A 26,799-nucleotide genomic window follows, 5' to 3' on the forward strand; every position below is an offset into this window, starting at 1 on the left:
AAGAAAGGCTTAAGTTCTGCAAATTGCAGCTTCTGAAGACTAGGTACCTGCGCGGTGATCTAATTGAGGTGTATAAGGTCTTGAATGGATTGAGCAAGCTCATTGCTAATGGGATTCTTTTCCTTGCTCAGATTACTCACCTGAGGGAGCATAAATTCAAATTGAGGAAAGACGATTGTAGAACAGAAGTCAGAAATTCGCCATTAGTCAGGGAACAGTTGATAGCAGCTGAACAAACTTCCATCTGTTGTAGTAGAGGTCAGCAACTTAAATAAGTTAAAGGCAAAACTAGACAAGCATTTGGAGTGAATGTATGGGTGAAACGGGAACTTTTTTTCTTTTTTTTTTTTTTTGGCTGATGCTATATAAATGTGTTTTCTTGCATCACATGCATCTACTAATGCTGATGCTATTGAAGTCACAGCATGGATTTAATTTAAGGGATGGTTTTTCTCTGACCGATCTTACTTGATACTATGACATAGTGATAAAGGAGCTGGATGCAAAAGAATATTTTGACATCATACACATCGATTTCAGAAAAGCTTTAGATAAACTTCCACATAAAAGACTGCTTTACAAGTTGGAACATTGTTGCCACACTGCTCCAACTTTTTTTTTTTTTTTTTTTTGATTTGGTAGTTGTTGGCGCATCGGCTTCTGTGGCCATATTGCACCTCCCAAGGTTTTTGCAGTACTTGGATCCAAGCCCGAGACGGGAATCGAACCCGCGACCTTTGGGTTGCCGGGCAGGTACTTTACCCACTCGGCTAGCCCGGTCGGCTGCTCCAACTTGTACAAGGGTAAGTTACTGTTATGGATAAAGGAATGGTTGAGTGGGAGGTAGAGTTGATATCAGTGGGCTCTGCTATTCCTGGACAAATGTTATTAGCAGAGTCTCCCAGAGTCCAGTGCTGGGCTTCATTGCTATTTAATGATATTGCTGAAGGCATATCAGGCTTAATGTCTAATTTTGCAGATGATAACAAGAAAGATGGCTGGTAGAGGGATTAATTATAGTAATCAGAGTATGCTACTGCAACAAGATGTAGACAAATTATGTAGAGGGGCTGAGAAAGTGGCCATTGGAATGTCAATAAATGCATGCTACTTCATTTGGGGAGCAGTAATCCCAGATTGTGTGGCATCATATATTAATCCACATTAATTACCACATTATTGTGGTAATTAATATGGATAAGAAATCGAGAATGAAAGAGATCTCAGGGTAACTGTGCAGTCTGATATGGAGTTCTCTGAGCAGTGCAGATAGGTTTCCAGGACAGCAAATGGGGTTTTGTTAATGATATACAGGAATTTTGACAGCAGGGATAAGGAGATGATTATTCTATTGTATAAGGCAATGGTCAGGCCAAATTGTGTATATAGATTTGGAAGCCTCGTTTCAGGAAGGATGTGGATCTATTAGAACAGGTGCAGAGAAAAGCCATGAGATTAGCGAGAGGAACAAAAGGGTGCTCTTAGCAGGAAAGGCTTAAGTTCTGCAAATTGCAGTATCTGGAGACTAGGCACCTGCAGGGAGATCTGATTAAAAAGTGTTTTAAGACTCTGAATGGATCAAGTAGGCTGAATATTGATGGAATCCTTTCTCTTTGTCAGACTATGCACATGATGGTCATAAATTCAAACTGAGGAAGGATGGTTGCAGGATAGATGTGTGAAAATTTGTCTTCAGCTAGTGGGTAGTTTATTGTTCCGTGAATAAATTCAAGGAAGAACCACACACACCCACACCCACACACAGAGAGAGAGAGAGAAAGAGAGAGAGAGAGAGAGAGAGAGAGAGAGAGAGAGAGAGAGAGAGAGAGAGAGAGAGAGAGGGTGCACAGCATATAGCTCTATTAAATTTAATTAAAAGGATATCCTGTAAGCTTAGATAGAAGTACAGATATCTTACCTCATTTTCTGATCTTGCCCGTATACTGGTATTGTGAAAAGTAATATCCATTTTAACATTAATAGCAGAACATCGCTCTGATAACAAGTGATTTAAAGAATTGTAAAACGTTCCAACATGGCTGATATATTGTCCAAGGCAGCCTGGAGAGACAGCACCACTTGTTTTATATTCAACTGTTGCCATTACATCATATGCAGCCTGGTTAGTATCTGAAAATTCAAAATAATGATTAAACTTTATTATCCACTTCATTTGAAATTTTAAATAATCTCACAAGTAAATGTATTTTGAGGACCTGCCACAGTATATCTTGAGAATTTTTGTTAAAAAGAAATAACAGTAGTAAACCACATTAAGGAGAATTTAATGTGCTAAAAATCATTTACAGAAATTTCATTAGTGTGCATTCATTTAAAACCTTACTTCACCACACTATCCTTTTTAATAATTTGGCAATGTTCCTAGGTTCCTTATGGAAACATGAGTTGAGAAAATAAAATATTTAAAATAAATATATTAAATTATTAAAATTAATTAAAGGCAACCTAAACAAATCAGTATAATTAGAGGCTAACCTGAATAAAAAAAAAAAGTGACTACCATATAAATACATTGGGAAGAACATGAAAGACCTAAAATGAATGTATTTTAGGTCTTTCTCGATTAGATTAGATTAAAAAGACTTAAAAACCCAAGTAATGCACAGGTGATAATAACTTCCAAAACCAATTGCAAGATAGCAGATACCTAGCTTGGTAACTTGGTATATCAGTAGGTTATATGAAAACCACACATGTAAAATAAAGGTTCAAAGACTTGCAATAGACAGTGCCTTCAAGGAATAACATCCAATGGAACACAGATTTAAATAAAAGCTACAAGGGAATAATAATCCAGCATCACAGTTCAATACCTAAGTCACTGGCATTCTTGTTACTGAGTTAGGATCCAGTTGTCGATTGTAAATCACCTGCTTTCTATAGGCTATAATTTTCTCTTATAAATAGAGCATTTCTTCAAATTCCTTCATGTTCTCTTATTTGTATTCATAGAGTATATGATTTTTCTTTTCAAATCAGGTTTATTTTTTATATTAATGTTACACTGATTTGCATGAGTTGACTTCAATTAATAGCATTAATTTGGAAAATTTATTTTTTTGTACATATTCATTTAATTATATAACTATAATATTATCATTAATCACAGTTGAATTCATTCCTTTTCTGCAGCCCTGTCCAATTATATTAACAGAGGCAGCAAAGGAATGAAGTAAACCCTTAGCCATAATGATGAGATCATCCTTGGATTCAGGGGAGGCCCCGTGGACTGAAGATTTGCAAATATACCCCCAAATTCACAAAGAGGAACCAAAGGGTGACAGAAGGGTGTGGAAATTTGCAAACAAGCAAGAAAACCCTGGGAATGAGACTATAGGTGTGAGACCGTAGGCCAGATATTATGATGTGGTTATCTAATATAATTTTGATATCATATACGTGGATTTCAGGAAAGCGTTTGACACTGTTACGCATGGAAGACTACTGTACAAATTGGAGCACTATGGTATTAAGGGTAAGTTGCTATAATGGATAAAAGGGTGGTGGAGTGGGAGAAGACAGAGTGGTAATCAATAGACGCTACTCTTTGTGGATTAATGTTATTAGTGGTGTTTGGTGTTGGGCCGACTGTTATTTTGTATTCACCAATGATATTGATGAAGTTATATCAGGCTTAATGTTGAAGTTTGCAGATGATAAAAAGGTTGGCAGAGTTGTTAATAACAGTAATGGCAGTGTGCTACTGCAACAGGATCTAGAAATTTTGGGCAGATAGGATGAGAAGTGGCAACTGAAGTATAGAAAAAAGGGTAACGAGATTAGTGAGTAGACAAAGGGTTGCTGTTACTAAGAAAGTCTTAGGTTCTGCAAATTGCAGCTTGTTTGGAGACTAGGCACCTTCGAGGTAATCTGATTGAGGTGCATAAGGCCTTGAAGCTTTGAGCAAGCTCAATGGTGATGCAATTCTTCCTCTTGATCAGATTCCACACCTGAGAGGGCATAAATTCAAATTGAGGAATGACAGATGTAGAACAGATGTGTAGAAATTTGCCTTTAGCCAACAGGTGGTTGATTGCTGGAACAAACTTTCATCTGTCATTGTGCAAGTTGACAGCTTAAATAAATTCAAGGCTGAACTAGACAAACTTCTGGAAAACAGGAGGGTTTTTTTTTTTTTTTTTTTTTGGCTGATGCTATGTAAGCATGCTTTCTTGCATCATATGCCTGTACTAATTCTAATGGTAATGCTAACGCTAAGAGTAATTACAGACATGTTAGTTCAACTTCTGTGCCAGGGAAAATAATGGCATTACTGTTAAAAGAAATAATGCAGGACAGTCCAGACATGGCGGCTGCAATTATACTTCAGACACAGCTTGAGTTTGTTAATGGGAAATCTTATTTGACTAATTTCATTGGATACTGTGATATGGTCACAAAGAAACTGGATGCAAAATATAATTTTGATATCATATACTTGGATTTCAGGAAATCTGTTGATACTGTCCAACATAAAATACTGCTGAAAAAATTGGTGTGGGGTAGCATTAAGGCCAAGTTGCTGCAAAAGATAAAGGGATGGTTGAGTGGGAGAAGACAGAGAGTGACAATCAATGGACACTGCTTTTCATGGACTAATATTATTAGTGAAGTCCCTCAGGATTCGGTGTTGGGCCCATTGTTGTTTTTCTATATTTATCAATGATACTGATGAAGGTAAATCAGGCTTAATGTTGAAGTTTGCAGATAATAGAAAGGTTGGCAGGGTGGTTAATAACAAGAATGGCAGTATGATTTTGAAACAGGATGTAGAAAAGTTAGGCAGATGGGTTGAGAAAAGGCAATTGAAGTTTAACATTGACAAATGCAAAGTAATGCATATGGGTAGCAGTAACCCCAAAGTAACGTACCAACTGTGTGGTACTACACTCAGGGTAGTGGAAAATAAAAAAACATAAGGGTAATTGTTCAGTCAGATATGATGTTCTCTGAGCAATGCAGTCAAACTGTCAGGAGAGATTATATGGTTTTTGCCAATGATATAGAGGAATTCAAGGATAATTAGCATTAGTAGAGGCCTATGATTCAAAAAAGCAAGCTTATGCAGCATCAGCCAAAAAAAAAAAACCCTTCCCATTTCACCCATCCATTTGCTCCAAAAGTTTATACAGTTCTTCCTTGAATTTTTTAAGTCATCAACTTCCACAACAGCAGATAGAAATTCATTCCAGCAATCAACTACCTGCTGGCTAAATTTCCACACATGTATTCTACAACTGTCTTTCCTCAATTTGAGTTTATGCCCCCTCAGGTTAGTGATCTGAGCAAGAGGAAAAATTCCATCAGCACTGAGCCTGCTCAAACCATTCAAGGCCTTATACACCTCAATCAGATCACCTCGTAGATGCCTAGTCTCCAGACACTGCAATTTGCAGAACCTAAGCCTTTCTTGGTAAGGCTTAAGTTCTTACCAAGAAATCCCATTGTATGGAGCAATGGCCAAGCCACATCTTGAGTACTGCATACAGGTCTGGAGGTCTCGTTTTAGGAAGGATGTAGAGCTGCTGGAATGAGTACAGTGAGGGCAGAAAAGATTGTTGAGGGGAAACAAAGGGGTAATCTTACCAAGAAAGGCTTCAGTTCTGCAAATTTCAGCATCTGGAAACTATGCAACTGCAGATCTCGCTGAGGTGTTTATGCCTTTGAATTCTTCCTCTTGATTAGACTTCTACTCTTTAACTTATTCAAAATCATTTGGACTGATAAATAACTGCTTAACAATTGTTGAGCTATGGGGTAGGCAGAAGAACATGGAGATTTGGATGTAAGCCACTTGCAATAGGCAACGTTATTATCTTGACAGCAGTAGCATATTTATTGGAAATCAAGGTTTAGATAGAGACTGAGATTTTAAGGTGAAGTGTAGAATAAAGGATTTCATCCCTATAAGAATAATTTCACTAACACAATCTGAGCAAACACTGAAATCAGAATATTTAAAACAGTAAACCAATCTAGAAAAAGAAGAATAGAAATATCACAGATAATCCCATTTTGGCATTTAACAATACAAGGCCAAGAATGGCCACATGAGAAAGGCTCCACTGGAGAAGAGACCGAAGCAAGGTGTCTAAATGACTTCTCACCTTGATTATGTAATTGGAAGGGTTGTGTGTGAGAAAAGGAACACGAGTGTTGGCTGTGTTGTTAGGAAGTCTACTCCTGTCAGCAAAAAAACAACATACAATTAGACTCAAGAACATCAACACTGAACAGTGGAGAATTGGAAAACTATTGCTGGAATGATAAAACTCATTTGCAGATATTGAAAAAAACAGCATGAGTTCCATGGACCCACCTTGCCTCGTGTCGACAAATCAGGTTGGTGCTAGTGACAGTGTAACTATGTGAAGTGTTTTCATAGTGCCCAATGGGTCCACCCACAATACCACTGGAGCAACATTTGGATGACAGAGGTTATCTGAAAATTGTTTCCATGTGCATCCCTTCATGGCTGCAGTGCATCTATCTGTGAACTGGTTCTTCCAAGATAATGTGGCATGTCACAAAGGCAGAACTGGTACCAGAAAATTCAGAGTGATTTCAGCTACTGTGGTAACTGCCCCAGTCACCAGATCTTAATCTAATTGAGCTCCTATGATGAGTTGAAAACCTCTGCAACTTTGAATGAGTTGTAGATCTCTACAATTCCTGTGTGGATGAGTTGTAGAGATCAATGACCATCCGATTTGCAACAACTGTGAGAAGCATCTGAATCGACATTGACCAGCATCCTTGTGGTACCCTTTCAGCCTTGGGTTCATGCCATGATGAATCCTATAGGGATTATTTGTCTTTGTGCATACGAGTAAAGGACCATGAGCCTGAGATTAGATATGGCCGGCGAACATTAACAGGATTCTCATGTAATTCAATTTTGATGGTTTCTGCAATTCATAGTCTCGTATAATTACGTTGGACACTAATATTTTGGCCTCGTTAAATAAAAAAGTATGTTTTTCATTAACGGCATGAAAGGCCAATTCTGACGCTGCTGAACGAGAAGCATGAACTGAGGCAGCGTGTTGATTAACACGAAAATTCAGAGGAAACCATGTAGAACCTTGATAAGACGAGTCACAATAACCACAAGAAATGTTGTATACTAGGTCATTTATTTGTGTTACAAATGAGGAAAGGACCGAGCGATTGTTCAGTAGTGTGTAATTTCCATATTGGCCTGGCTACAATTTTAAATTCGGTATCTTTAAAGAATCTTTTAAGTTGTTTGTGCGCCACTGTTCAACATATGGGACAGAAATAAAGTATTTTTTGATATTACTATTGTTGATTGATGTATTTTTTTGTATTCTATCCTTAGCTTGTACCCTAATTCTGTCTATTGTAGCAAGAATCTGCTGGTTAATATTTGTATTTCTGAGCCCAATGCAGATTCCGTCATTGAATATTGATAAGCATTGAGAAATTGACTAAAGATAATTGATCTTTTATAGGTGAACGGGCGATAGCTATTATAATGCAGAAGCATGAAATTTAGAAAATTTAATGACTTAATATCCGTATTCTCCCTCTCCAATGTAAATATGAGTCTAGAATGAATATTATTAAACAAATGTAAAATGTCTTGGATAGAGCTACTATCGGTAATGACTAGAACATTGTCGAAATATCTCCCATAGAATGTGATACAGGGTAGAAAGGCGTAAAATGTATATGTTCAATCGTTGAGAGACAGATCTCCGATATCAGGCCGGTCAGGTTTAATCCCATTGGCAAACCAAAAATTTTTTGTTTGTATACTTTGTCTCAAAAGGTGATATAGTTGGCTTCACCTAACAGTTTAATTAAGTGAAAAAATTTTCTTAATAGGAAGCTTTGTATAATTAATCCGTATTCAGTTATTATTTAACATATCCTAAAGAATATCTAATGTGTATTCAACGTTTACATTCGTATATAATGAGGTACCATCTAATGAGAATACATTATCATTACCGCCAAGTCTACCGTCGTTAAGGTTTTTAAATAGTGTATCGTAATTCTTAATCCCAAATTGTATCACATGTCTAAAGGGTTTTATAATGCTATATACATGTGTGGCCAAGGATGAAAATGCAGAGTTTATGTAGGAAACAACAGGCCGAATAGGAAAGCTGGTCTTATGTAATTTTATCTGACCGAAAAGTGCAGGAATATTGTATGTTTTGGCCTTCAATTCCTTTAACTGAGCCATAGTAATGCCATGTTTTCGATACATGGTTAACATTGTATTGATTGACCAAATTGGTAAATAGTGTAGTGTCTACAAGATAAGTGGAGGTATCTGAAACAACTGAATCCAACTTATTAATATAATCATGTTTATCACGTTTTTCAGCCTGGTCTGTACTTGTTAACAGGAGAGACTGCTTCTACAGGGATGGGATACACTTAAATAGAAAGGGTGCAAGAATGTTTGCTGATGCTATCGAGGCAGTGTCAGGTGGGTCGGAAAACTGCTAGATTGGGGGGATACAAGGACTAATAGATTAACAGTAGCCACTGGCAGAGGAGAAAGTGATTCCTGCACTGCTTCTATTGAAATGAGCAGCAACCTGGAAAATAAGATGCAGGATATTTCAGAGACTGCTGGGAATCATGGGGGTACAAGTGAACACATGGGTTGTGTTAGGGTGGCTAAGAGGAAGAGCAGGTGCATGTATACTTGCGTGGACACCAATGCTAGGAGTTTAGAAAATAAATTTGATGAATTTGAGGTATTGCTCAAAACATCAAAGGCAGATATCGTTGGGATTTCAGAGACGTGGTGTCACACAGATATAAGGAATGCAGAACTGGAATTTGGGGAGTACAATGTCTACAGAAAGGACAGACAGGATAGGAAGGGAGGAGGGGTTATGCTATTAGTTAGGAAACACATAAAATCCAAGGAAGTGAAGCCAGTCGACATCGCTGGACAGTGCAGTGTCGAGTCAGTTTGGTGTGATATAAGCATTGGGAGATCAAAATTGAGAGTAGGAGTGTGCTATAGGCCTAATGACTCTGATGAGTATAATAAGAACTGTACAGGGAAATAGAGTGGGCCAGTAAATCAGAGAGTCGTATAATGGGGGATTTTAATTTCCCAGATATTGACTGGAATTTGGGAGCTGGTCACTCACACACTAGCAAGGCTTTTGTGGATTTATGGGATGATTGTTTTCTACATCAGCATGTTCGGGAGGCAACTAGAGGGAGTAATACTCTTGATTTGATTATCAGTAGTGATTCTTCATGCATTAAGAATCCGCAGATAAATGAACCACTAGGTGGCGGTGATCACAGTGTTCTGAAGTGGGAGTTACTCAAAGAGGTAACTACCATTAGGGATAAAGGGAAGGGGTATTGCTTTCGTAAAGGCGACTACGATGGACTGAGACAGTATTTAAATTCAATACAGTGGGATCAACTGATGATGTTACCAACTGCAAATGCAAAATGGGAAGCATTCAAAGAACTTATCTTGCAAGCTACTAGGCTTTACATACCAACTAAGAAATATTGTTCAAGGTTTAGGCCTAAATGGATGTCAGATGAACTAATGAGGCATATGGCAGAGAAGAAAAATGCATGGGATACATACAAATTAACACGTGACACAAAAGCCTATGATAGATACAAGTTGATCTGTAACCAAGTTACAAAGGAGGTTAGGCAGGCGAAGGCAGATTACGAAAGATCCTTGGCAAGGGATGCGAAGAAAAACAGCAAACAGTTCTTTACTTATGTAAACTCTAGAAGGAAGGGGATGAATCAGATTGGTCCACTTGATATCGATGGGTCAACTGTTGATGACCCTGCTCAGGTAGCTAACAAACTAAATGAATATTTTGCATCGACATTCCCACATGAGGAGTTATTCAACGAGGGGAATGCCAGAGGTGTATTCAACTCTAGCAGTAAGCTAGAGAATCTTGTAATAACTGAGAGTAAAGTGGAGAAGAAATTGTTGAAGATAAACACAAGAAAGGCACCTGGGGTGGATGGGATCTATCCAGTTATATTAAAGGAGGCAGCAAAGGAAGTAAGCAAACCCTTAGCCATAATTATGAGAGCTTCCTTGGACTCGGGGAGGTACCCATGGACTGGAGATGTGCAAATGTGACCCCAATTCACAAGGGAGGATCGAAGGCTGACACAAGTAATTATAGACCTGTGAGTTTTAACTTCTGTTCCCGGAAAATTAATAGAGGCACTGGTTAAAGAAGCACTGCAGGATCATCTAGACAAGACTTCAGTTATAGCTCGGACACAGCATGGTTTTGTTAAGGGGAAGTCTTGCCTGACCAACTTGATCAATACTATGATGCAGTCACAAAAGAACTGGATGCAGGGAATAACTTTGATATTATATAGTTGGATCTTAGGAAGGCTTTTGATACTGTTGCACATGGAAGACTGCTGCACAAATTGGAGCAGTGTGGCATTGGAGGCGAACTGCTGCTATGGATAAAGGGGTGGTTGAGGGGGAGAAGACAGAGAGTGGTAATCAATGAACACTGCTCATTGTGGACTAATGTTATTAGTGGAGTCCCTCAGGATTCAGTATTGGGTCCTTTATTGTTTTCTGTATTTATAAATAATATTGATAATGGTATATCAAGCTTAATGTCCAAGTTTGCAGACGATACGAAGGTTGGCAGGGTTGTCAAGGACACTACTGCACTATGCTGCTGCAACAGGATCTGGAAAGGTTGAGGAGATGGGCTGAGAGGTGGCAAATGAAGTTTAACATTGACAAATGTAAAGTACTACATATGGGAAACAGCAACCCCAGAGCAACGTATCAACTCTGTGGTACTACACTGACAGTGGTAGAGAATGAAAGGGACCTGGGGGTGGTTGTGCAGGCAGATATGAAATTCTCTGAGCAGTGCAGACGGGCTGCAAGGGTAGCTCATCGTGTATTGTCAATGATATATATATAGGAATTTTTTCTAGCAGGGATAAGGAGGTGATTATTCCCTTGTATAAGGCAATGGTCAGGCCACACCTAGAGTACTGTATAGAGGCCTGGAGGCCTCATTTCAAGAAGGATGTAGAGCTGCTGGAACAAGTACAGAGAAGGGCAACAAGATTAGTGAATGAAACAAAGTGGTGCTCTTACGAAGAAAGGCTTAAGTTTTGCGAATTACAGTGTCTGGAGACTAGGCACCAGCGAGGTGATCTGATAGAGGTATACAAAGCCTTGAATGGTTTGAGCATGCTCAATGCTGATGGGATTCTTCCTCTTGCTCAGAATAATCACCTGAGAGGGCATAAATTCAAACTGAGGAAAGACAGATGTAGGATAGATGTGCGGAAATTTGCCTTTAGCCAGCGGGTGGTTGGTAGGTGGAACAGACTTCCATCCCTTGTCGTGGAAGTTGATAGCCTAAATAATTTTAAGGCTCAGCTGGACAGGTATTTCGAATGTACAGAGGGGTGAAGTGGAAGTGGTTATTTTTTATTTATTTATTTTACTTTATTTATTTATTTAGTATTTTTTTTTTTTGGCTGATGCTGCATAAGCTTGCTTTCTTGCATGAAATGCCTCTACTAATGCTAATGTATTACAACTGTATCTCCTTTATCTGCCCTCTGTATAATAATGTCTTTATTTTCCCAAAGTACATGTAAAGTTGAACTGTCATGTGTATTCAATTTAGGAAGTCACATTTCTTTTATGTTATTCACCACCTGGTTAACTTGTGAATAAATAAATCTCTTTGTGGAACATTACGAAGTTCAAATTCAATATCAATTATGCACTGTTTTTTAGGTGGTAAACTGTAATTTAATCCTTTGGATAAAAGTGAAATCTGTTCCTGCGATAGCACATATGAGGAAAGATTTGTAACCTGTTGATATGTTAGCTCATTGAAAGTTGGGTGAGGGGGTGTTCGCAAACTAGCTGAAGTATTCTACAGTAGACCATTGTGTGTATGTGGTGGGGGAGGGTTGTCACACACCTTGTATGCATTTGGTCGCAAGCTCACAACAATATGTTAGAACTCGTATGAACGTGTCTTGACCCTCCTGATAATATATTCCATTTGTTAACGTGTCTATTTTTTATTTCTGCGGCCTGTGCTTCAAGTCACAAATCTACGGAGGTTTGGTAATACAGATCAATCTTTAGGATGCAGATAATTTTTTAATTTGTCGCGATGTTCTGTAACTTGAGAAAGGTATTTTTGTTTATCAGAACACCGAGATCTGTTTGTTTGTTGTTGTTTGTTTGTTATTTGGTTTTTAGGAGCATTAGCAACTAAGGCCATATTCCTCTGGGGATATGCGGTGGTCATTCTCTCTGTATTTATTGGGCATGGGCTCGAACCCCGGTCTAATCAAGAAGTGTGTGCTACACACTGCTGCTCCTGCCCATCTGGCTATAGAGGCACCTACCAAGATCTTAAGGCAAGCTTAACTATATTACGCGATGTGGCAAGTGCTAGTTGCTTAATGCCCGAAATTTTATGATTTAAATTAACACTGGCAAGCTTCAAAACGATGTTGTTTTGAAGGCAACACTTTATAAAAGAAATGTGATAACCTTGGGTGAGTATCTTAATCTATTGTAATTTTGCAACAAGGTATTCAAAAAATCCCCCATAATTGTGTGTATCGATAGGGTATACTTGAAGAGAAAGGAAGTGAATGAAATAGTCAATAAGAGATTAAAAATGAATTTGATTACTATCAAATTCATTTTATAAAATGAATTTGAAAATGAATTTTTTAAAAATGAATTTGATAGTAATCAAATTCATAAAAATGAATTTGATTACTATCAAATTCATTTTTAATCTCTTATTGACTATTTCATTCACTTCCTTTCTCTTCAAGTATAACCTATAATACTGAACCAGAGCTATAATACTCAATACGTTATACGTTGATATAAATTTTTTCTAATAGAATAAGAGAAGTTTACCTACCTCAATATGATACTCTCCAGAAATTAAAATGAAAACAATTAAAAAAAAAAAAAATCGAAAATCTTACATTACAGTAAGAAATACAGTAATTGATTTTTAATTATTGCTAATTATTTCTTACTGTAATGTAAGATTTTTGATTTTTTTAATTGTTTTTGTTTTAATTTCTGGAGAGTATCATACAAAATGTTCTACATATTGAGTAGAACACTTTTATGTTCAACTTATCATATTGAGGTAAATTTCTCTTATTCTTTTACAAATAAAAAGAGTGAATGGCTAGTGCAGGGACAAATGAATGATTAACGAAACTAATTGTTTAAAATACTGTTGAAGGATCCAGCATTGTAAATATGGAAATAAAGAAATGGAAGCAGTATTTCCTTAGAGAAAATAAATGTTTTTAAAGATGTAGCAAACAAACTGCACATTCCATATTCCTGAATGCTGTATACAGTTTATGAGATAATTAATTTTCTGTACTAGTAGTCTCCCTCCCCCCACCAAGTACTACTCAAATTGAAGAAAAGAAAAGAATTTGCCTGTACGTGGCCTGCTTTTTTGATTAAAAATTAGTAATTATTTCAATTTTAGTGCAATCTAAAATCATCCATTTAAAACTACTTTAAAATTGAATATTTGTATTAATATTCAAAATAAGTAATGCAATTAATATATTAAAATTTTATACAATACTGTATGTCTCATGAATAAAATATGCTTTCAAAACAATAACCTCTTTATATTTACTTTCCAAATATATTTACTTTTTGGTACATATTTTGTTCTTTTATCTGTTTAATCTGATTTTAAAATTATTATTAAAATAAAGCAGAAGCTGGTATGGCTATACTAATTTATGCTTTATTATATATTTGTGCAGCAGAACTCATTTGAGTATATAATGGCTCTTTAAATTTATGACTGATATTCATTAAAATAAAATGATACATTGAAATGACTCATAGATCTCTTAGAAGTTAGTTGTAAAGGAATTTTACTCTGTTTATATTTTATTTCTAGAAAATTATCTGAAACTCTTCTTAGCATAGTACAGAAATTCTAATAAATGTAGATAATTAACTATATCATAATTTAAATAGCAAATGCTAGCTAAAAGATAAGAATGAAAGGACAAAATTTCTTTCATTTGCATACCTTCAGGAACACAATCTGGAATAATGCTGCTTGGTGTCCATGGCTGGCCAGCTAGACATGAATATGTTTTTGCCTGTTCTTTGTCAGTAAACTTGAAGCCTGTGTTACATGTAGCTAAACAACGAAAACCAGTGTCTTCTTCACTGGGAAGACATTTAACAATGCCATTTGCAGGTGCTGCAAGTGACCAGGATATACACGCAGAAGCTTGAACTGATACTTGAAAATGACATCTGGCTTCATTTTCAAATCTGTCTGTTGCTATTACAGTAACATTACGAAATCCTCCCAAAGGTATGATAGCAGTTTCTGGAGAAATAGTAATTGTAACATCTCCTGAAGTATCAGAAGCATTAATAAGTTTTCTGGTATCATTAAAATTAACTTGGTAGCTATCTTGCTTTTCTACAAGTTCAACTACATAGGACTGAGGGCAGCTCAAAGAAGGAGGTGTATCATCTGTAAATAAAACACAATTTCAATATATGTATCTTAATACAAATATATTCCAACAAATAATTTATACCAAAAATATAAAAGATTTATTTGCTATATAAAAATGACTGGCTGGTTGAAGATTCCTTGAAACATCAACTACTCAACATCAACTTGAAACATCAACTAAATAAGTTTAAGGCTCAGCTGGACAGGTATTTCGAACGAACAGAGGGGTGAAGTGGAAGTGGTTATTTTTATTTATTTATGTTACTTTTTTTTTTTTTTTTTTTTTTTTTTTGGCTGATGCTGCATAAGCTTGCTTTCTTGCATCAAATGCCTCTACTACTCTAGTCATATTATGTCAGTTCACATGACATTAGCTGCAACCTTTTTATTATGTATTATGTCTGTGTCTTTTAACAAACTAATTTGCATGTTATTCTGGGCTCAAAAACCCATAATAACTTAGAGAAAAATTCTACTCCTTGTGATTGACATCAGTTGTCTCAGATGACTGTCTCTCTAAAAATTCTTCCAAATTCCAATGGGATTTTATTACAGACCTCTACAAACACCATATAAAAGAAAGTTAAGTAGTACTTCTTAAGGCATGAAGATCTGGATATTGAGACAGCTTTGCATTAAAAACATTACCAATTTCTTGGCTGTATCATCTTCAATATGACCTGGATACATTGCAGGATTGGCTCCGCTGACTTGCTGGAGGGTGCAGAGTGGTGGATAACCTTGGTCAACAACACTATATCTCACATTTTCCAAGTATTCAAGGTTACTGCATCCTGGCACCAAATGGCCTGTTCCATAACATTCTAAACATGTTCAACTGGACTGAGATTAGGCAAGTCTGGCTGCTATAGTAAGATGCAGAACCTGCCAGAATACTCAGAAAACCAATCAGTCCAACACCTGCTGCATCCCTATAGCGGCGCCTCTGTAGCCAGGTGGAAAGGAGCAGCAGTGCGTAGCACGCGCTTCTTGATTAGACCGCGGTTCGAGCCCGTCACCACCAAATACGGAAAATGTGGAAAGGTCAGGGAATGACCACCGCATATCCCGGAGCAATATGGCCTTAGTTGCTAATGCTCCTAAAAACCAAATAACAAACATAACAACAAGCATCCCTATAGCACGGAATGTTGTGTTGATAAAATATGCTTTGGTGGTCCAGGAATATGTCACCATAAACAAGTGTACATGGTCAGAAATGATGGACCTGTACAGCCTCTAGTAAGGCACAGACTGAATAGCAAGGAACCTAGTGCCTTTCATTCAAAAATACCCAGATCATTATGATGCCTCTCCATCCTGTATAAGCACCTTCATGCAATAGAGTTTAAGAGCCTCGTGATAAGTACACCACACCCATGATGAGTACACTACGCTACACTATCTGCATGGCACTGTTGGAAATGCAATTCATCACACCAAGAAACCGGTTTCTAGCCTTTACTGAAGCAGAAACATGTACAATGTATCCACTGCAGGTGTATTTGCTTATGGTAAGCCATCAGCAGGGGTACTCCAGTGGGTCATCTGCTAGATTAGCCCAACAGTGCTAGTGCTACATGAATTGGAATGAATATTGGATTAGAACTGACTAATGAACTTAAGCTAGTGAGGGGGATGCACAATTCTTGTGATATTTAATTAAAGGGATGGATCACATATGCATTTTTCCAAAGACATCTTCTAAATTTTATCCAAGTATAACAAGGGCTGTGTTGTTAATCCTGGCTTTTACTGCTCTTTTTCTATATATCTTGAGTCATTCTTAAGAAAACTCTATCAGGTGGGTATTTCTTTGAGAGAGAGAGAGAGAGAGAGAGAGAGAGGCATGTCACTGTAAGCAAGAGTCATGGGAGCATACAATCCATTGTAGCTGACACAATCAGGCCATACAAGGGGGAACTTGTGAACTGAATGGCTGAATTATTCAAATATTGAAAGGAAAAGAAAAACAGCTCATTATGATTAAAGAAATCATTCAGTCTTTGTGCAGATTTTTAATGGAAGCCTTCACGAGAACATATGATCTACTTGTATCGGAGAATATCTGAACAAATTTGTAAATAGAAATACAGCCACTCCCCGACTTGCGTAAAGTTTGCGTTCTGCGGAACTCTACATAAGTCGGAATTTCCCTAAATGCTTATCCAGCACTCGCATATTTTATTGAAGCAAAAAAGAAATGTTTCGTGAACATGTAAATAGAATTATTTATTTAATTCTTTTTTATCTCATGTGCAGGAAAAATTACAAAAGTATACAAAATTACAAAAATTTCAAAATTATAAAATTACAAAAAGAGAGAGTAGACAGGCATAATGTCAGCAAGTTTTACCTTTTGAGCATCATTGCCAGAATTAACTCTCCAGCTGATAAGCACGTCACAGCGAAGTTTGAGGACTGTGGAGATTTAGAAGGGGTTTTTCCCAACACAACACTACACTACTGGCACTGGCGACACTGGCACTGGCAGTGGTGACTTCACCACATACTTTAATGTTTTGGAAACCAGCGCAATGCTTGAACCTATTAAACCACCCATTGTCTGCCACGAACTTGGCTTGGGGTTCGCCATACTTATCCTTAATATCTTCATAAATACTTCATGCTTTTGCTTGAATGGCCATTGGACTAATGGGCACTTGCTTCTGAATCTGATTTTCTATCTTCGATATAGTACCTGAATGCTGTTTTGTGATCACTGTTGATCTTAAATGCGTTGATCCTTTAACATGTTCTTTTATATGGGCACTGTCCTTAAAATAGTATTAACTGGCTGATCGGGCTAGCCAGGTGGGTAAAGTGCCTGCATGCCAACCCAAAGGTCACAGGTTCAAATCCCACCTTGGGCTTGGATCAAAGTACTGAAAAAAACCTTGGGAGGTGCATTATGGCCACAGACGCCGATGCGTCAACAACTAACAAAAAAAAAAAAAAAAAAAAAAAAAGTATTCACTGTTGAAGCAGCAAGACCTAATTCCATGCAATAGATGACAAACTTTGTCCTGCTTCGTACTTCTTAATTAATTATTTTCATTTCTAAATCAATTTAGTTTTATTCCTTAGCACTGCCAGTTCGCGCTTTCCGTTGGTCAATTTCTCTTCACCATTGTAATAAGTAAATAGGAATGAACAGAAGATTCTGAAAATTTATTTATGTTTTTTATGATTGAAGATTTCAGTGAAGGGGAACTCATTTCACCATAATACCGTAACATAAAAACCCACAGAATTCCAGTTATCGGTATTATCACAAATGCAATAACATAGAGTTTACTACCCGTTTATAATATATTGCACTAACAGAAAAGCCCAATAAACCGGCAAGTGCAAATTGTTTTTATTGTTTTATGGTAGCGACTTCCAGAAATGTGTTTTAGAAAAATATCACAAAGGCATTGAAAATTCTTATAATAAAACATATGATAACAATGAAAGTGTAATGCAATTTCCATTATAAACATGACCTTTTAGAGAAATAAATAGCTTAGTTAAATAGCAAAAATTTCAACTTCCGAGGTCTTGCAACAAATTACCAAAAGTCTGTTGAGGCAAAAAAAAACAAACAAAAAAAAACAATGTGTTATTGGGTTCACATTACAAAGTTTTCACGATCCTCCATTTATTCCTATGGGATGAAATATACGTTTCCACAATTTTTTTACGTTTGCACCAACCAAAAAAAAAAATAATAATAAAAATAAACTTCCACATCACCTGTCCATTCCCTCTAAGAGGTTGTCTAGTTCTTCCTTGAATTTATTAAAAATCCTCACTTTTACAACACCAAACAGAAGTTTGTTCCAACAAATAACTACATACTGGCTGAAGGTAAGTGTCCACACATTATCCTAAAAAAATATTCTTCCTCAATTTGAATTCATGCCACCTCAAGGTGTATAGTCTGTGCAAAAGGAAGGGTACTATTGGCATTGAGTTCACCAAACAGCAATTTTTAGAACTGAAGCTTTTCCTGGCAAGAGTAGATAGTCACCATAAACTTGTTCCCCTCACTGAACTCTTCTTTGTACCCATTCCAATGGATCCACATTCTTCCTAAAATAAGACCTTCAAACCTGTATGCAGTACTCAAGATGTGGCCTACCTTTTTGCATTGTACCATAGGATAATCACCTCCTGATGAGATTTTAAGGAGTCAATATGTGCTATGATGTAATGACTAAATCGTAGATATAGTTTCCACGTGCACTGAAATGCATTTCGGGAACTCAACCTGTATATAACACACTCGCGTGCTCTTCCCTCCCCACTATAGCTAACTGAAGACAATTTTGAAAGTTGTTTGTGCACGGCTGTTAGCTTTTATCTCACTTCATTTAATTTATTTTAATTAGACAACCATAGAATGGAAGGTGCACTTTCCTTTCTTAGAAAAATTTTTAAAGCCCATAACTCAGTTTTTAAATTTATAAACCCCGTAAGTTATTAGAATCTCATAACCACTATGTATGTGGTAAAACTTTCAACCAATTAAGCAGATTACTATGAGGTGAGTGCTGAAAAATTAAGCTAAGCTATATCTAGGATCTAGATAATCACCTCGTTATTCCAGCTGGCAGAACTCCAAGAGCTGTACTAGCAGCCTGTCTACACTACACAGAGAACTTTATGTCTAACTGCATAATTATCCCCAGTTATTTTTTAATTTACCACTACCCAAGTGTGGTACCACAAAATATTCTATTTTGAGATTACTGATACCTATATGCAGAACCTTGCATCTCTCAATATTAACTTTAACTGCCACTCCTCAGTCAATCTGCCTAATTTTTCTAGATCATATTGCAGAAGCATATACTGATTACCATCATTAACCACCCAGCCAACCTTTATATCAACTGCAAATTTTGATATTATTCATGATACAGCTAAATCAATAAATAAAGAAAATGAGCTGAACAGAAAACGACAACCTTTGGTCCTTGAGGTTGTTGCAGACATTCTCTCAGATATGCCAGACAAGCTGTATTTGTTACCTGCATGTCTAAAACACCGATGGAACTGATATTTGGGTGACACTCAATTCAAGTGGACCCAATTTCGACGAAATCTGGACGGTCTGTGACAGCCAAATGTTCTGCTTGCACCTTCACAACAGTGGGACTGTTAGTAATGCTGGGTATAATCCCCATACGCAAGCAGCACACTGTGGGTGACCCAGGTGTGAACCAAAGGAAGCAGGGGTCGAGGTGTGGCACCCATATCACATGGAGGAATGCTGCCCCCTCTGTGTTACAAGGCAAAACTAGGTGGTAGATAACTCATCAACCGGTGCAATGCCACCACTTTGCTTATTGGAGCCTTGACGTGGTGGAACACATGGTTAGTCTCCAGAACTAAGTTCCAGTGAACCCTTCCCCATCTCTTCCATCATGAAGTATGACTGATGCCTTTTAGGGTTATGATGACATGGCGAGATCCAAACTTCCTTACATTTCGAGGGTACAGCTCTAAAATGGTGTTCGCAGGCCGGCTGCTAGTTAGTACACCGGACCAAACCTATTAGTAACTCTCTAGGAGGCTTCTGGATCAGCTAGTGTATAATTTTACTACCTCTACTCTGCCAGATAGTGACTGAAGGGGGGGGTCCGAGTAGTGTGTGTGTGTGTGTGTGTGTGTGTGTGCGCGAGTTGTCGAGGCAATGTTATATCAAAGATCTGGGTATATTCTTACCATGCATACGCCATATCCAAAAATTTCATTACTTCATACAGCAGGTGCCTCTGTAGCCAGGTGGGAAGGAGCAGTAGTGCGTATCACATGCTTCTTGATTAGACCGGGGTTCGAGCCTGTCACCACCAAATACGGAAGATGCGGAAAGGTCAGGGAATGACCACCACATATCCCGGAGCAATATGGCCGATATGAAGTTTTCTGAGCAGTGCAGACGGTCTGCAAGAGTGGCTCATGGTGTCTTGTCAATGATATACAGGAATTTTTCCAGTAGGGATAAGGAGGAGATTATCCCCTTGTATAAGGCAATGGTCAGGAACAAGTATAGAGAAGGGCAACAACATTAGTGAACAGAACAAAGGATTGCTCTTACGAAGAAAGGCTTACGTTTCGCAAATGACAGTGTCTGGAGACTAGGCACCTGCAAGGTTGATTGATTTGGTAGTTGTTGGCGCATCGGCTTCTGTGGCTATATTGCACCTCCTAAAGTTTTTGCAGTACTTTGATCCAAGCCCGAGGCGGGAATCGAACCCGCGACCTTTTGGTTGCCGGGCAGGTACTTTACCCACTCGGCTAGCCCGGTCGGCCACCTGCAAGGTGATCTGATTGAGGTGTATAAAGCCTTGAATGGTTTGAGCATGCTCAGTGCTGATGGGATTCTTCCTCTTGCTCAGAATAATCACCTGAGAGGGCATAAATTCAAATTGAGGAAAGACGGTTGTAGAATAAATGTGCGGAAGTTTGCCTTTAGCCAGTGGGTGCTTGATTGCTGGAACAAACTTCCATCTGTTGTTGTAGAAGTTGATAGCTTAAATAGATTCAAGGCAGAACTTGACAAATATTTGGAGCGAGGGGATGGGTGAAATAAGGGGGGGGTTTGGCTGGTGCTATATAAGCTTGCTTTCTTGCATCATGTGCCCTTGCTAATGCTAATTTTGTCTCCTGATAGAGCAGGGCTTTGTTTATATTGGAATGGATGAGGTGCCCTGTTCCAGCCTAATGTTGGTGGACACCAAACCACATTAGAGTGGGTGCCATTTCTGATTAATCCACTCTCCAGAAATTAAGGCTATAATAACAGAATTTGATGTAGCTCTCCTGACTTATGAAATCAATTCTTCTGGACAAATAGTATCTAAGTGTTTATGTTCTCACTGACCTCTCCTCCTGATGGTGAAGCAACATTGTCTTCTTTTGTCCCAACAAGTATTGACTTGAAATATATCATCAAGATGGAGCTCTGCCAAACTGTCAGTGCATGTTCACAATTGTGAAAGGATTTGTTGGATGTCTATAAGCTGATGGTGTCTTCTCACCTAATGGTGACTTATGATTCAGATAATAAATTGATGTCTTCTCCAATGTCATATCTTCTCTAGATAAGGACTTCTGTGAACTGATGAAGTCTTAGCTCATCATAATGAGGAATTGATGATGCTGCTGATTCTGATGGTAAATTGTCTTTGGATGCAGTATTCTGTGAACTGACTTATGATTCTGACCAAGAACTCTCCCAATATGAACTTATTATTATTATTACTTTTTTTGTTTTTAAAGACTAGAGACTAGCTCTTGTTCTTCCAATCTATCTCTTGGCTGTATTTATCTATCTATCTAATAATCTAGCTTTCTATCTACTCGGATCGGACATGTGCTTTTGAGCTCCCGCCCTTTTGCCCCTTTTTGACGTTTGTCTGCGAGAACCCTCAGTCAAGACTTATATTGTTCGATTCCCCTTCGGAAGAGCTTTCGAGTAATAATAATTTTGTGTGTGTAGATCTAGCGGCGTTTGAGTTAGGTTAGAATTTAATTTTCTAACTTTAGCCATGAAAAGCTGGACATTCTAGTAACAGCTTATTCCACCCCCACCCAACCCATCAATTGCCTCCAGCTATGGTCAAACAACCACAGCAATGGAACCTACAGCTACTGCCAGCAGTGACCAAGACACCGGAAGCCACACCCTGAGACAACAGGTGAATACCTCAAGGTCCAAAAGGTCAGTAACTGTTAACACTTATGCTAATGCTGTAGCTAATGGATTATGCTTGACGCCAGCAAGAACCCCTCTCTCTCGCGACCAACAATAGTACACAGGTGCTCTTACAAATGAAGCAACCACTATTACTTCCCGGGAAAATGGAATACTAATTTTCGCTACCAAGGAAAACACCCCCTTAGAGTAGTACCTTACAGTGATCGAAAAGAAAGTACCACCGAAAAATATTACCTACGCATCTCGTGTGGCGGTAACTGTGCAGGTGTATTTCAGCCACCCCTCATGGGCGCAAACTATCCTGCAAAATGAAATAGACATCGGTCTTCATCACCTAGAAGCGGCACCAATTGCCTTAGCGCCAACGAAAGTTACAATTTCAAACATCCCACCTGAAATCCCTCATCAATTTCTGAGAGGAATTTCATCCAAATACGGATCAGTTACCGGGAAAATACGCAAACTCTCTGCAGCAACCACGAAACCAGAATTTTCGCATATAAAAAGCTTCCGCAGGCAAGCACTTATGCACTTTGCCAACAATGACACGGCAAACATCCCAAAACTCATCAACGCCGATCTAAACGGAATAATTTACACCTTCTATACCTCCATTTCCTCACAATGTTTCTTCTGCCACAAAAAGGGTTACATCAGGAAAAACTGCCCGCATATCTTTAACTCTTCTGAAAGTAATACTGAAATTCAGGCGGCACCAACCTGGGTCAGGCTAGATGCACAAAGCGAGCTGACTCTTGGAGATAATGGGGATGCTGAAGAAACTGTCAAACAGTCTGAGATGCTTCCCACAACAAACTCTTCAGAAAAAGAAAATTCAAAGACCACAGAAGACCAGGATGCAATCTCTTCAGGAGACCGACCAACCGAAACAAGAGTTTTATCTCGGAATCAACCTCCAAGGCAGATCACATCCAAAGTCACAAAACAGAAGAAGACAACGCAGATGGCGGGGCAGGAAAAGAGCAAACCGCTAACAAAAATAACAGGGGCAACAAAAATAAATACAGAACACCACAGAAGACAAACGGTCAGATCTCAAATAAGTCCATCATACCACCAAGTATGGAAATAAATAAACAGCTACAAACTACTCACGATCCAAATGAAGAAGAAGAACCCGAATTTCTGGGCACTAAAGAAGAGACCAACTATGATTCTCATGATTCAAGTGCTTCAGAGGACGAGGAAAGCGGAGCCAGACGTGTTCAAAGTCGCTAAGTGGATTTTTCTTATTTTCTGATTTGAAATTATTGATTTTCTAAAACTATTGATTTAAATTTAGTAGTATAGCATTATTTTGTGATTCTCTGATTAATCTGGTGTAATTATTCTTTACTCGGCCTTGTAATTGCATAAAAGTATCGGTAAGGGTATCAAATGCACGTGTTACAAGTTGCAACTCCGCTGAACAAGAAGTTTTTTAGACATATTTAGCCGATTTATTGAATATTTTTTACATCAAATTATTTTCTGTAAGTAGCTTATAGACCTAGTAAGGATCGTACGTTATTCTGAATTGAGACAGCGAGATTTGAAAGTTAATTAATACTTAAGTGTCCATAGATTTACTGTTCATAATTGCCGCCTTTGTCATACGATACGTTATAAACCGAACTAGATAACGTTAGTATAGTATAGGTTATAATATTGTCAGTTGATTGGTAGAATCTATTAAACTTGTTGAACTTCTTTGTCAATTAAATTGTACTTTTAACTAAATACATATAATGACTTATTACAAACGTAACATAATTAATTAATAGATAACTGATACGGAAGTTATATAAAGGGAACTTGTAGATAATTAATACTTGACACTGAAAATATACATACCATTATAACTGTGTTGGGATACAAGTTTAGGGTTATAATTCTGAACTGAAATTGATATTTTATTGAAATTAATAGAATTCATGACTCAGACCAGAGCAGCAAAGCAAAAGGCTCAAGCTAATGGAAGTGCTGTGGCTCAGAGGAGAACTGAGGAGGGCATTTGCCTTCTGAATCACAGCCTTTTAAAATGCACCCCTTGCTTGATGTTTGTGGAGAAATCGGGTACAGGACATGATATTGTCATGGGGGATGTCTTTGTGTGTGTGTGCAAGATGTAAGGAGTGTAAGGAAATCAGCAACAACTCAGCGTTGTTATGGGCCTGTAAGAGAGGTTGAAGGACAGGGTGGATGCCCTCGAAGGAACTAAATTGAGGGGCCCATCAAGCTCTCAGCTGCCCACATCAATGCCAGAGCTTGCACTTGGTCATCACGCAACACAGCGGCAACCCCCAAAACAGAATGCGCTGGTCCCACAGGAACTAGTAGTTGTTGGTGACTCTATTCTCAGGGAAACGGGGAACATGCTTTGTAAGAAGGATAGGTGGAACAGAACCAGGGTATGTCTGCCAGGGGCAAAGGTTGATGATGTTGCAGAGTGGATATCATCTTTTAAGGGGACAAAAGGTGATATAGTTTTACACGTTGGCACTAATGATATCAAGAGTAGGAGACCGGCAGAATTACTAAACAACTACAAGTCACTGTTGAAAAAAATCCGTGATGTAGGGGTGAAATTGAAAGTGTCTGCAATTCTGCCCAGACACGATAGGAGGGAGTATATGATGAGAGCCTTGTCGATCAATTCGGCCCTGGAAAGCCTGTGAAAGGTTCAAGGGGTAGAATTTTTTTCAGCTTGGACTGTACTTGTTAACAGGAGAGACTGCTTCTACAGGGATGGGATACACTTAAATAGAAAGGGCGCAAGAATATTTGCTGATGCTATGGAGGCAGTGTTAGGTGGGTCGGAAAACTGCTAGCTTTGGGGGAGACAAAGACTAATAGAATAACAGTAGCCACTGGCAGAGGTGAAATAGATTCTTGCACTGCTTCTATTGGAATGAACAGAAGCCTGAAAAACAAGATGCATGATATTTCAGAGACTGCTGGGAGTCATTGCAGTACAAGTAAACACATGGGTTGTGTTAGGGTAGCTAAGAATAGAAACAGGTGCATGTATATACGTTTACACCAATGCTGGGAATTTAGTAAATAAATTTGATGAATTTGAGGTATTGCTCAAAACATCAAAGGCAGATATTGTTGGGACATCAGAGAGTGGTGTCACACAGATATAAGGAATGCAGAACTGGAATTTTTGGAGTACACCGTCTACAGAAAGGATAGACAGGATAGGAAGGGAGGAGGAGTTATGCAATTAGTCAAGAAACACATAAAATCCAAGGAAGTGAAGCCAGTCGAAATCGCTGGACGGTGCAGTATCGAGTCAGTTTGGTGTGATATAAGCATTGGGAGATCAAAATTGAGAGTAGGAGTGTGCTATAGGCCTAATGACTCTGATGATATAATAAGAAACTATACAGGGAAATAGAGCGGGCCAGTAAATCAGAGAGTCTTATAATGGGGGATTTTAATTTCCCAGATATTGACTGGAATTTGGGAGCTGGTCACTCACATACTAGCAAGGCTTTTGTGGATTTATTGGATGATTGTTTTCTACATCAGCATGTTTAAGAGGCAACTAGAGGGTATAATACTCTTGATTTCATTATCAGTAGTGATTCTTCATGCATTAAGAATCTGCAGATAAATGAACCACTAGGTGGCAGTGATCACAGTGTGCTGAAGTGGGATTTACTCAAAGAGGTAACTACCATTAGGGGTAAAGGGAAGGGTTATTGTTTTCGTAAAGGCGACTACGATGGACTGAGACAGTATTTAAATTCTATAGAGTGGGACCAACTGATGATGTTACCAACAGCAAATTCAAAATGGGAAGTATTCAAAGAGCAAACATAATGCAAATGATTTGCATTATGTTTGCCATTAAGTATGGGGGCTACATGTCCAATCCGGGACAGTTTGTAATGCGGGGCAAACCACTGAAATCCAGCACTGAAATCCACTGGAAGCCCATACTCACATCTGGTGAGTATGGGCTTGGCACACCCAGGGTACTGAGCTGGATATCATCATTCTTCTCTTTCTTGGTGTTTCCTTTCTACTTCTGATTCTCTCTCTCTCTCAGCATAACTTAGGAATTTATTTTTTTGGCTGGTGCAGCATAAGCCTCAGGCTTCCTTGCACAATATGGCTAATAATAATAATAATAATAACTTTTCTTGGGAGCTACTATGCTTTACATACCAACTAAGAAATAGTGTTCAAGGTTTAGGCCTAAATGGATGTCAGATGAAGTAATGAGACATATGGCAGAGAAGAAAAATGAATGGAATATATATCAATTAATGGGTGACATGGAAGCCTATGATAGATATAAGCTGGCCTGTAATCAAGTTACAAAGGAGGTTAGGCAGGCGAAGGCAGATTACGAGAAATTTTTGGCAAAGGATGCAAAGAAAAACAGCAAAGGGTTCTTCACCTATATAAACTCTAGACGGAAGGGGATGAATCAGATTGGTCCACTGGATATTGATAGTTCAACTGTTGATGATTCTGCTAACAAACTAAATGAATATTTTGCATCGACAT

General features: G+C 38.2%; 1 protein-coding gene across 1 annotated transcript in view; it reads right to left on the reverse strand.

The window, feature by feature from the left end:
* LOC150081645 (uncharacterized) overlaps positions 1-26,799 on the reverse strand; it is a 981,095-nt gene that overhangs the window by 412,510 nt on the left and 541,786 nt on the right. Inside the window, exons 29-30 of the mRNA XM_090380575.1 lie at positions 14,121-14,579; positions 1,919-2,130 (exon numbers count right to left, since the gene is read on the reverse strand). Coding sequence (XP_090236701.1) covers positions 1,919-2,130; positions 14,121-14,579 — 671 coding nt within the window. The remainder of the gene's footprint in view (positions 1-1,918; positions 2,131-14,120; positions 14,580-26,799) is intronic.

The sequence above is a fragment of the Mastigoproctus giganteus genome, chromosome 8 (assembly GCF_048544385.1).
Source record: "Mastigoproctus giganteus isolate SK-2022 chromosome 8, ASM4854438v1, whole genome shotgun sequence".
Classification (NCBI taxonomy): domain Eukaryota; kingdom Metazoa; phylum Arthropoda; class Arachnida; order Uropygi; family Thelyphonidae; genus Mastigoproctus; species Mastigoproctus giganteus.